Source organism: Arachis ipaensis, chromosome B6 (assembly GCF_059453495.1).
Source record: "Arachis ipaensis isolate K30076 ecotype BB chromosome B6, ASM5945349v1, whole genome shotgun sequence".
Lineage (NCBI taxonomy): Eukaryota > Viridiplantae > Streptophyta > Magnoliopsida > Fabales > Fabaceae > Arachis > Arachis ipaensis.
Window position 1 is genome coordinate 124,846,804 of NC_142441.1, and position 13,337 is coordinate 124,860,140.

Consider the following 13,337-nt stretch of genomic DNA (forward strand, 5'->3'; position numbering starts at 1 on the left):
TTGTAAAAAAATATTAAAAATTAAAAAAAAACATCCAAAATGTAACCAAAAAAATCTAAAATCATTGTATAAGAATTTTCAAAAGTGATCCGAAAAAGAGACAGAAAAAGAAAAGAGAAGAGAGGTGAAAGAAATAGAAAAGTGCACGTATTTTTAGTGTAAAACTAATTTTTTTAAATTTTAAAATCAGAATTTTTTAAAAAATTAGTTTCTTGGCTGCATATAAAATTAGTTTTCTAGACTTTCTCTTAGATGATTTACATGCAAATTGGGGTAATCCTCTCCGATTTTGTACACAAATCCGGGTATCCCTCCCCTATTTAGATGCATATGAATTTTATTTTCCCTTCTTTCGCTCGTGTTGCGGTTCTTCTTTCAACATTAGGGGCAGAGAGAAAAAGAAGCAATATAGGTGCAATCATTACAAGAGTAGACTCATTCACTTACCCATCATCCAACACATCCCATTTTTTGTCAATAGGTGTAGCAATTTTAATATTTTATAGAGAAGCTAATGCTTCAAGGTCTTTCGTTTTTTTGGGTATTCCATCTAGTTCAAAGAATTTTTTTTTTTAATTTATAAAAAAAAATTGCCGTATTCACTTATTAAAATATGAAGCATAAATATATCACCCGAGGGTACACAAACATTGTTCAGTGTTAAATAATATTCTGGCATGAATCCACTATCTCAATACAATCACTCCTATGCATACCTCGAATGATAATACTAACAACTCTCCCATAAACTACATAAGATTACGTTGTAGAATATTTCTGTACATTCTCATACATATCAGCCAGAATCTTGGAATACCTATGTTACCTAACCAATATGGCCAATATTATAGGCAGCAAAATGCTTACCATCCATCAAGGCCTGAGAGAAAGCAAATTGCCTACATTTAGGGTCAGTGAAGTGCAGACACAATTGGCACAAGCTGGAGACGAATTCGACGAGGCCAAGCGGATTTAAGAACAGGCATGAAGTGTTGGAACCAGATGGATTAGCAAGGAGTTGTAATTAGTGACCTCACCATAACCACCAACAGAATAGCACACAATTCCGTCGATTTTTCTTTCCTTCTTCTCAGAGGGGCTCTCTGTGTTCGTTCTGGTTATCTTCATCAAATTCGTCGGGCAGACTGGATCTTTGGATATATGTTCGGAAATCTTCATCAACTTCGTTGGGTGAACTGGGATCTTCGGATACATGTCCTGAAATTTCCAGAGACTCGTGTGCATACCACCCCCCAACTGATCTAAAACCTTGTACAGACTCAAACCTGTGCTCAGGTGTGTGCTGCTGATTGAATCGGCCTGGAAGCTTTGAATGCGTTTTATGGCAATCACCGCAAAGATCAAAACCAATTTCTTCCTTACAGTCAATGCATTTGTATCTCTCCCCAATTATCGGATACATCTGTAACGACAATCCACAATCATTACAGTGACACATCAGAAAACTACTAAAAGGAAATCATTAAAACATGAAGAAATACATCACATTCAGCGAAAAGAGGAATCTCAGAAAGATCATATCTTGACATTGATGGATAATACATAAAGTTAACTTGTGCTCCTGCTTATTCTATAATGCAAAGAGGAACCCAAGGTTTTTAGTTGAAAATGGAAAAACAATTGGATGATTATATTGTCTATTTTATATCTTGTTACACAGGATTCATGATAACATGAACTATTATATAATATACCCTCACAGTTTTTACAACCCTGATGATGATTATATCACATCAATGTTGTGAACTATGCATGGATTAAAAAAGAGTTGTCTAATTTATTTTTATTATAATTTTGGCAGAAAAAAGACTCTAGAAAACTAGACCCAAAACCAACCACATCAGTCAATAGATTAGAAATAGCCCAAAAATAAAAAGCGATCAGGCAAAGAGAAGGCAGCAAAAAGGGCAAAAAAAAAAAAAACAATTAGAAAGAAATAAAAAAAGGGGCATTATGCCCTGTGCCACTCAATCGAGAACGAATGGTATAAATAGAGGGGCTATCATGGTCATGCCAGACACGAGTCTGCCATGGTGCCACCACCTTTGCTAGCAGTGTGCAAGACAAAGGGGACATAGGTGGTGGCTATCAATGTGAGGCATTTTGAGCAAGAACGACACATTGGTGCTCTACAGCAATAATGCCTAGCTGCAGCTGTAGGTTTTGAGATGATGTGGTGGTAGAAGTGGTGGTGGCAAGGAAAGTGACACGCTTGTGTGTGATGGTGTATGGTGATCATGATCAAAGGTGCATGTTAAATGGAGGCTGTGATAGGGGTGCTTGTGGGCAACATTAATGTGAGTGATGACAGTATCGCTGATTTGCATTAACTATGTACGTGATGGGGTTTATGCTTATGAAAATGAAGTGCTCAGCGTAAACTAATAATATGGAGCAATGTTATAGATAGATGAAGACACCAATATCCACACACTCAAGAACATGAGATCCACTAGAATTTTTATCCTATCATTCTTTTCTCTCTTAACTCCGCCTATGTTACACCTGCCGTACATAGTTGGTCCCAAACCCGGATAAAAAAGAAAGGTTGTGTTAGGCTTTCGACAACCAACATAAAAATTTAGTCGAATCTTCATGACATGGATCAAAGACGTTATTGCACTACAAGTAACAAAATGGGTCGGCATAAAGGCTAGAGAGTTGGATACCTCAGGGTTCAAACTTCGGTATACAGGAAAGGTGAAAAACAGGAATGGAGTAGGTATTATCGTGGATAAGCAGTGGAAGAAGCATGTAGTGGATGTCAATAGGGTGGGTGATCGGATCATCTCTATCAAACTTATGATGGAAGGAGGTACTTTTCATGTGATTAACGCCTATGCATCGCAAGTGAGTTCGGACAAGCAACACAAAATAAGGTTTTGGGAGAATCTAGAGAGTTTAGTCTAAGACATACTTTCGAGAGAGAAGATTTTTTTAAGAGATTTAAACGGGCATATTGGAAGAGAAGTGACTGGGTATGGAAGTATTCACGGAGGCCATGGTTTCGAGGTGGTTAATACCGAAGATAAAACTATTTTGGACTTCTCCTCAACCTGACATTCTCATCACAAATACATGTTTTAAAAAGAGAGGCAAACATCTTATAACCTATAGAAGTGGCATGACAAACTCTTAATTCGACTTTTTCTTTTTGAGGAGCATCGACCAGAAATTTTGCATTAATTGTAAAATTATTCCTGGAGAGAGTTTAACAACACATAAGATGCTCGTCATGGATTATCGAGTTGAGCAAAAGTTAAAGAAAAGATATCATACGAAAAATCCAAGGACGAGGTGGTGGCGAATGAAAGGTGAGGAACAAAAAAGCTTTCTAAAACGGATAAGAGAAGAGACAAAGTGGGAAAGAGATGGAAGGAGATGGCAGAAGTAATTAGAAGAACAGCAAAAGAAAGTTTTGGTGAATCTAGAGGGATAGGACCAAGAGACAAGGAGTCATGGTGGTGGAATGCGAGTGTACAAGAAAAGATAAAGGCAAAAAACGAGTGCTTTAAATAGTGGTATTTGTCCCATAATGCAGATAACTAAAAAAAATATAAGACGGCTAAGAAAGAGACAAAAATGACTATAAGTGAAGTAAGAACAAAAATATATGATGGTCTCTACCAATTTTTAGACACCAAGCAAGGAAAAAAAAAGTATATATAGAATCGTAAAGAGTCATAAAAGAAGAACAAGAGACTTGGATCAGGTTAAATGTATAAATAATAAAAACGGAAAAATTTCGGCTCAAGATGAGAAGATCAATGAAAGGCAAATTTTGGGTGCATCATTAGGATAATGGAGAGATTGAACAGAATGTAAATCATAGGATCCAAACATTTTGGTCAAAATAACGAAGTGCGTCCGATTTTATATGTGACAAAAAAGTGCCTTTAAAACTTAAAGGCAAATTCTATCGCACTACTATCACAACGGCTATATTTTATGGTACAAAGTGTTGGGCGACCAAAGGAGAACACGAACATAAGTTAAGTATGACAAAGATAAAGATGTTGACATGAATGAGTAGTCATATGCGTTTGGATAAAATAAGAAGCGAAAATACAAGAAAGAGTTGAAATAACACCTATTATGAAAATGATAGTGGTTTGGACATGTGAGAAGAAGACCAACAGAGCACCCAGTTAACAGGGTGGATGAGATGGAAGATAAACAAGGGGTGAAAGACAAAGGAAGCCCTAGAAAGACCATCCATGAAGTGATCAAACGAAATCTACATGTAAATGGCCTCTGTTGACATGATATATGATAGAGTTCAATGACGTCGTTTGATCCATGTAGCTGACCGCACCTAATGGGACAAAGTTTTGTTGTTGTTGTATTCTTTTCTCTCTTCTATCTACAAGACTGCATTTGGAAGGGAGATTGGGATTGAGACTGGGAGACAGAGACAGAGAGACTAAAACTAAATTAAGTATTTATATTGTGTTTGGTGTAAAATATATTAGACTGAGTTATATCTCAATATTATGTTTAGTTTAAGATAAATATAGAAATTAAAGGGTAAAAAATTTGAAAAGTTAAATAAAGGTATTTTTGAGAAAAATTATTATTAAAGTTTCAGTTTCCGTCTTCAAAAATTCTAATCTCTTGTGTCCCCATTTTATAGAGGTACTGAAAAAACTGAAATTGTATCCTGAAATTGAAATTTTAGTTCCAGACTCTAACTACCGAACATAATACCGAGTCTCAATCCCCCAGTCTCAGTATCAGTCTCTGAAAACAAATGCTACCTAAGTTATACACTAAACATGGGTTCAAATATCTTTTTCTAATATCTGGATGATTCGGTGTGCATGCATCAGCTTATGTTATAGCTTTAGTCTGTGTGTGCCTTTGAATAGATGATACCGTGTGACTGATCCAAAGATTGAGAAAATCTAAGACCTTTTGAAAAGGTGGTTATGGAGTTCAAACTAAAAAGCTGTTACAAACATACCTACTAAATTTATAAAAATATGAGCTAGTTTCAAAGATAGAAAGGGGCGGAGTTGGAAAAGAGCATGTTAATAATAGAGCAAAACAAAACCTAAAACAAAATGTAAGATATTAGGAGATTTCATTTTACCCCACAAAAATCACATCCAACTCCTATGTGAATTCTTGATGGAAGACCAGACAATTCTGCTTCACCATTTCCTGATGAACCTGAAAGCAGACAATACATAGTAACGCTGTCACAAATATATCAAATAAATACCAAGATACATCATGAGTTAACCACTGTTCTAAAATATGATCTATTTCCTTTCATTTCCAAGAAATTCTCATACACGTAATTTTCTGTCCAAAAAACTACTAAAGTTGTTAAATGTGTGTGAGTCTGAAAGATGGACAATGAACAATATTACACTACTATTTATTGAAATTTAAATGATAATTAGAAGAATAGGATAAATGATCATTTAACTCTACATTATTTGGTCATTGAAGATCAAGTTTTATAAGCTATTTAGCTCAAAAGTTTAAACTACTAAGCAAAGGCACACAAATGGTTTTGTCTCAGTGAGTATATTATCTTACACCTGCGCAATATTATCTAACAAATGGTTTTGTTTATTTTTGGTTGAAATGCGTGGTAAATATGGTAGACTACATAGGGAAATATTGCTCTTTGCAGCTTGCTGAAGTGTGATTAATTAAACAGATTAAAATTAGTATTTCAACTTGTACCTAAAAGACAACAAAAATTTATTGGTAGGCTTTTCCACCAAAGACTTACTACTTTTAATTAAATCTCACATAATGTCATCTAAGAATTTCGTAAGTTGAATAGAAATCAATAATCGAAGCTTTGTTGAGCTCCTTATAGCAACAAAATTAAGAAAAATTGCATCTTCTTCTTATTATCACTTAAACAGTGAGTGTTGCTCTGAGAAATAACTGATTTTGATCTTTAAAAAAATCATCAAACCTTAAGCCCCCTCTGAATGGAGACAAATTAAAGACAAGAAAGATAAGCGTAAGTTATTAAACAAGAAAGGAGATAAGTCTAACTTAGCGTCTAGGCAAACCTTAGGGAAAATCTGATAGAAAAAAGGCCTCATGATGACCCTTTGATTAGCTAGTATTAGAAAGGAATAAGGAGTTAGGAAGCTATGCATTGGTATCAAAGGAATTGCGAGAAGGGTTTCACAAATACCCTCATGAATTGTAGTTTATTGTTCTTGTGCTAGGCTCCTTGATCCAGAGCACTCTAGTAATGCACAGATGTTGTGTCTCCCACTCTCCCTTCAGTTCTTCAATATCTATATCACCTGTTTTACTCCCAACCAAGTCACTACAGTGTATATATATATATATATATATATATATATATATATATATGTATATATAATCTATGTTATTCAGGTTTTTCTGAGAAATACTTCAACGGGTTGAAAAGAAATACTTTTGAAGAAATATTTATATTTTTTATTTTTATCTTTAAAATTAGATTTTTATTATAATTTTGTCTATTTATTTAATTGTAACCGGGTCAGCAGGTTTAACTGTGACCCACCGGTTGAAGTAGTAACCCGGCTGACCGGTTCGGTTTTGACAACTATGTCCGCACCCATCTACCATCTAGATCATCACTAACCCCACATCATCATCATCATACATGTCTTATCCCCAATCCGCTAGAACATCAACCATCACCATCCTCACGCCACTACATTTACTTGCAACACCTTCACCGCACTGCCATAGTCATCCCTCTCAACCCCACCTCCACCTCCACCTCACATGTGCATATACCATATCCCTCACTTCACAGTTGCTGCCGGTGCATCACCTTCACCACTATCACGATCACACCGGCGCCCCCTTCTCCACTCCCATCCACCTTCACCCCACCAAAGCCGCATCACCATCAACCCCACACTCACCCTCACCATTCGCCACTCACCTCCATGATTCATGATCTGTAAGTTGTAAACTTGTAATAAGCTAGATCTAGTTGGTGGTGATGACCGAATGGTTGTCGTTGTTGTTGTTTGAAGGGAAGAAGATGAAGAGAGAAGAAGATGTTGGTGATGGTGGTTGTGGCTTGGTGGCAGTGGCGGTTGGGGTCCCGTGAGAGAAGAAAGAGGTGATGGTGGTGGAGATCGAAGGGAACGAGAAAGGAGAGGATGAGAGAGTGGAGGAAAGAGTCGCAGTGGAGGTTGGGGTATTGTAGTTGATGTTAACGGTGATGAAGGACCTAACTCTAAACGGATTTATTGAAAATTTTTAGTCATATTGTAGAGCTCAATACATGTTTGATCCATGTAGTTAACTCAGCTAGTAGGATAAGACTTGGTTATTTCTGTTTCAATTTGATTTCTTATAGTAAAAAAAAAAATCATCTTTTTAGTATTGCCAGTTTCTATTAATTAGAATTATTTCTCTCCCAGTGGTTTGACTCAGAATTGCATGATTCCAAAAATGTTTACAAAAGAATAAAAAGTAGGGAAAAAATACTTACAAGATGAGATCTTAGGTTTGACTTTGACTTGGCTAAATTGAGCAGCATCTCTTCGCTTTGCATATTCTTCTGGAAATTGTTCCTTCAAAAAGTGATCAAGGGCCAAGCAAACTTTTGGAAATCCTCTTGGATGCAAACTTTGACAAATTTGGCATTTAAGCACCTGATCGTCTATGTTCATCATGCAAACTTCACAGAATACTGTACAAAATGAGCAAAAAGTGAATAAGCATATGTAATTAACTTTTCTGCTACTGATGACCTTAATTCATTATAAATGGAAGAAAACATTTAATGCATCGAGTACCATGACCACAATTAAGAACAATAGGATGAAAGAGCAATTGCTTGCACTTTGTACAAGTCACATCTGCAATTGTTATTTTCTGTTGCTGATTGTGCTTGTCATTCTCGGGTACTTTTTTTCCTGCAATGGAAGTTGTTCCCATAACCTCAGGCGTTCTATTGGATGTGTCTTCATAAATGATGGCACCTTCTTTTTCTTCATGATTTGAAGAGCCTGATTGTTCCTTACATTCACAAGTTTCCAAGTTGCTTGAGTTGGATGAGGGATCTTTAGTAGCGCTAGAATGTGAACTCTCAGGATTATCAATTTTAGCTTGTGATCCACATATATCATCATCAAATTGAGGGGAGAAATATCCCAATTCCTTTTCTTCCTCTGAAACACAAGAAGAATTAGTATGGTCAAACTCAAACTTTACACAACAAAGTAGACAGAAAGATATTTCTCTTTTATGATAAATGCAATTTTAAATGACAGTTGCATCAAGATGGAGGAAGAAGAGATGGAATTAGAAAAGCAGGGAAAGAAAATTCACATATTAAAGTTAAGGTTAAGGTTAAAGTTGTCTATACTTATTTTTGCATAATCTGCACGGGTACTCAGTTATCATGTTCTCTTCATAAACATATAGTGGGTTTAGAACTTTCCTTGTGCTCTGCCTAAAAGAAAAGACCTCCTAAATACTCCAATCAAGAAATTCTGAATGCAAGGGAAGAGGCTATCATTTTTATCCCAAAATGAAAACAGAATGCAAAACAGCCAAGCCGTAATAAGAAAAGTATCGCTCAATCCACTCATCAGCCAAAGTCTTGTGATGATAAACATAAGAAATCTTCTTCCAAAGTTTGCAAAAGGCAACTACAACAGTGTAGCAAGCAATTACAATTTACAACAGCAGTCAGCAAGGTACTCTATTGCAGTGGAACTTCCACAGCCCATATAACATACATTTTTTTTTTATTTTCGTTCATTGTTTGCTACGCTGTAATGTCTAGCTTATCACAATAGGTTAGGATTAGATTAAATCAAGGGCTTTAAGGTGTTGCCACCTGAGTGCATATCTAAAACGGAAACATCAGATAGTGTGGTTCTAGAAAGTAATGTACCTTAAATCTAGCCAGTCATAATCATGCAACCACAAATCGGATATATAAATTGCGCTCAGAGTTTAAATTGGCTAATCTGTATAAGCCTATAAGGCTCATGACACTTATATGCTGATAGAGAAGTATTTAGAAAGAGAAACATACCAAGCACCTGATGTAACCTCCTCTTGTAAGCATCAGGATACAGCTTAAGAAGCAAAAAGTGAAGCATTTGACAGATTGTTGGAAAGTGATAGTATGATTGTCTACAAATCGGACAATGAGACTCACGTATAACATCCATTGATTTATGGACGCACCAGAAACAAGATAGATGACCACACGCTGTGAACAGGGATGAAAAAAATCACAAAAAATGTGAAAATCTATCACATAAAAGTGCTAAAACCTTACATGTAGCTTTAGAAATTGATGCATCATTACCTAGTACAATGGGCTTGTGCAACAGTTCTCTGCATTATAGAAGCAAATTCAAATAGTGCAATTTGATAAAGAAAATAGAACTAAGACATCATAGACCAACTTAATGCAAAGTCACAACAATCCAGCCTTTCTAGACAGGAGAATGCTATGATGCACCAAGATAAACTTGGTATATCGTAAAACTAAGATAAATAACACAATGGTATATATCTTAGCACAAAACTTATAACCAATAACTTTTATTAGATCTTCAACATTGAGATCATCTTGGTTCATCATACACTAACTTTAACTTGGTGCATTTATGTTGTTCCTAAATGGAAGAAAAACCAAGATTCAAAGTCCAAATAATTCAGCCAAATCATCTAAACCTTCCACGGTATAATGAAGCTGCAAGAAGCATACATTGGTCAAACTTAAACTGCAATAATACATTGACTTTTTTTCTTTTTCTTTGGGGGGGTAAATAACAATAAAATCACCACTATAACTTATCAAAATATAGACTACCTTAGTTCTTATTCTTATTCTAATAAATAGGGTTTAGTTACCACCATCGATCGAATTTTGAGATAATACAAATGCACTTGTACAGAATCCAGTTCCTTAAAATAATCTTACTCCAAATCGTTAACATCAACTAAACTTTAAAATCAGAAATTACAAAAAATATTAATGAAAAAAAAAATGCCGAGAAAACAAAGCTTTCGATTACGAACAAGCTTTCAATTAAAATAAGGAGTAAAAACAAATCAACTTGGACAGACCACAAAAATGAGGATTAATAATGAAATAAACAAATAACAATAATCATAATAATATGAATAAAGAAAAGAGGGTGTTACAGGCAAACACAGCAAACAAAGGAATCAGAGATTTCGTCATCATGTTGCTCGCTTTCTTTAATGGCTGCGTTGGCTTCCATTCTCGTAAGATCGATAAACAGAGAAGGAATGGATTTAGATTAATAAAAGGTTCCACTTTGTTATTTATTTTCGATAATTAATAATAGTGGATGTTAGAAGAGGTATCTAGTTCTTAGTATCTTACGGCCTTCAGAATTTCATATCACAGGCGTATGTTGTTGGCGGCCCAATTAGATTGTAGGATTTTTTTTTCTTCTATTATAAAATAAAATAAAAATTTAATTCCTATAACAAACAAGTGTAATAATTCGTGCTATACACGTGATAAAATTGAAATTATAATTTTAAGTTATTTTATTAAAATTAATTTAAATTATAATTATTTGATTAATAAAAAAGTAACATGTCATGCATTGTTTGTTTTTTCTTAATCTGGTATTAAGTGTATCAACTCTAATGTAGTTATTAATCATTTTTATTAACATACTCTAATGGCAAGCACGTAGCAGCGCAACGAGTTTGTTCTTTATGTTGTTGAGTGGCCACTAAATTTGTTTATTTATTTAGGTTTAGGACTATTTTTGGGTTTGGTTGTAACATGGAGCTATTAGACCTCAATTATGATGAATTTCATGATCCTAGTCAAAAGAAGAGGAAAATTGCTAGGTAGATTTATAAAAATATGTGAGGTTATTAAATAGGTGGGTTAGCGAGTTCTTTGCTGTGATTGTGTTTGGAGTTGAATTAAATGGGTCGTGCCTGTATTCGTATTTATAATATCTATTTAGTTTAATTTTTATTTTTATCATATGTTAAAGTTAATTTTAAAATATTTTTTAATACACCGTGTGCTAATATTAAGAGTATTTTTAAAAAAATATATACGTAAAAATAGATATAATATGATTACAGATATAACATAAACAAATATATTAAATAAAAAGTTAAACCAATATGCTTACCGGTGTATTTGGTAAGTTTTGCAAATTAGAGAATAAATATGTATTCGATTACTTGGTGATCACGTAGATAATTGAGTAATTAGATTGCATATTGATTTCATAGTGTGCACTTTATTTTTTCTTCATTTCTAAATAAAAGCGGAAATTAAGAGAAATAAGTAGTAATATATCATGAAAAAGGATAAAAAATTTTGCATATAAATAGATAATTATTACAAAATAAAATCTCATTGTGAAATATTAAACTTTCATATAATATAAATCATGAAGATCAACTACAATATAATGACCACTTTTATCTGTTTTTGACCATGATATAAGTTCTCTTTTTTCGGTCAAGAGTCCATTAACATCTAAATTGAAAAAAAAAAAACTGAATTAAAAGTATCAAATTAAGAACAAATAAATGAATAATATAATAAATTACTTATAAATTAAAGAGATTTTATCAATTTTTTTTATACTAAATGATAAAACTAACAATATATTAATGAAAGGATATACCTTAAAAAAATTCACAAATACAATTTTAAACATTTGTATAAATTAAATGTTAAAATTTATGTTATTGTTAAAATGACGCTATTATATAATTTCTTGGCAAAAATTAAAATAAAAAATAATTTTGTGTAGATTAATACAAAAATTAACTATGTACCAAATAAGTTAGACTGTTTATTTGTTTGTTTTAATATATCAGTATGAGCAAGAAAATTGAAATGATTGTAAGAAATTTTACGATCATCGACCGTATTTACTATACGTAACTCCTTTTTAAAAATTATTATTGGAAGATAAATTTTGATTGATTCCTCAGTCACAAAATTTGAGAACACATAGATTATCCCCTCAATCAGTTCATTCTTAAACATTTTTGCCAAATAACTCTTGATTGAATAATGAATTTTATTATTGTAAAATATTTCTCCCCTTAATAAGTTCATTCTTAATTATTTTTTAATCATTTTTTTAGCTTACAATCATTTAATAATTTTTTTATTTTTTATTATTAATGTTATCGTATGTGTAATCTTCATAAATTATAGTAATTTTTTTATTTATGTATACGTATATATTAATTTTGTTAAATAATTCTAAATATTTCCTTATTTATGCATACATATATATTAATTATATATAAAAATATTTAAATCACAGATATTAATTATTTTTTGTTATGATTATTTTTTATTCTACAATTGTGTAATAATTTTTTATTTTTTATATTCATGTATATTCTCCAATCTCTATTCATACGCATGATTAATAATTTTTTTAAAATAGTGATGTTTTAATTTTTTTTCTTTCACGTATCTTCGTATGTTAGCAAGAAAAGCAAAATCACGTATTGTGACTCTCTTTCTTTTACCACGCCTTAATTTTAATTAACCAATCTTGTATCTACACAATATAATTAAACTTTTAATCACTCTAATTTATTGATGAATTACACTTCTCTTAATAATTACATTACTAATCTGAAATACAAAAAAAAAAGAAAAAAATAAACTTAAAAATTAAAAAAAAAAGAAATTTTATTATAAAAATTAAAAATAACATATCCAAGAAGAATAGTGGTAATATATAAATTGAGGTAACAATTTAAATTTCTCTAAAACTAATCTAATTAAATATCAATATTAGAACTAAATTATTTAAGTAATATTTAATCTATTATAGTATTTAGACACGTATAGATTAGAGTTATTCTCGTAACGATAGCCAACTGAAACAACATCATAAGTTCGAACATTTAGAACTCATGCAAATTCAGACCATCCCCTTGTTAAATAAGTTTCATCATCCGCTATCCATGCAATGCGACAATGTATAGAATTGCCACATTGAGAAACTAAACTGACCATTATTCCCCTCAATGGCATTGCGTTGATGTAAAAGAAGGCTGGTAATTTTTTAAAAAAAAAACACAATATATTATAAAATTATTTTAATTACGAAATGTTTAAAATAAAAAAATTGAACTTATTATCAATCGTTGAAATTGCATCTCCGAGTTTGATACGAATTTACCAAAACTAAACTTAAATTGAGGAAATTCAATCTCATTATGTGCTCTACTTTGAAAATTTTCGAACAGAAGTAAAAAGCATGGAGGGGATGGAACTTGAACTTGGCCTACAAAGTTCTGTGAAAACAATTCCTCAATAAAAAATCGAG

The 13,337-nt window shown here is 32.7% G+C and overlaps 1 protein-coding gene across 1 annotated transcript; it reads right to left on the reverse strand.

Annotated features, from left to right (window-relative positions):
- Positions 1-603: 603 nt before the first annotated feature.
- PRT1 (proteolysis 1) lies at positions 604-10,398 on the reverse strand. Its single transcript, XM_016306505.3, has 7 exons — positions 10,177-10,398; positions 9,332-9,360; positions 9,053-9,232; positions 7,803-8,177; positions 7,496-7,696; positions 5,114-5,193; positions 604-1,423 (listed from the first exon to the last, which is right to left on the reverse strand). The coding sequence occupies exons 1-7, from the start codon at positions 10,254-10,256 to the stop codon at positions 1,091-1,093; spliced, it is 1,278 nt and encodes a 425-aa protein (XP_016161991.1). The 5' UTR covers positions 10,257-10,398; the 3' UTR covers positions 604-1,090.
- Positions 10,399-13,337: the final 2,939 nt, after the last annotated feature.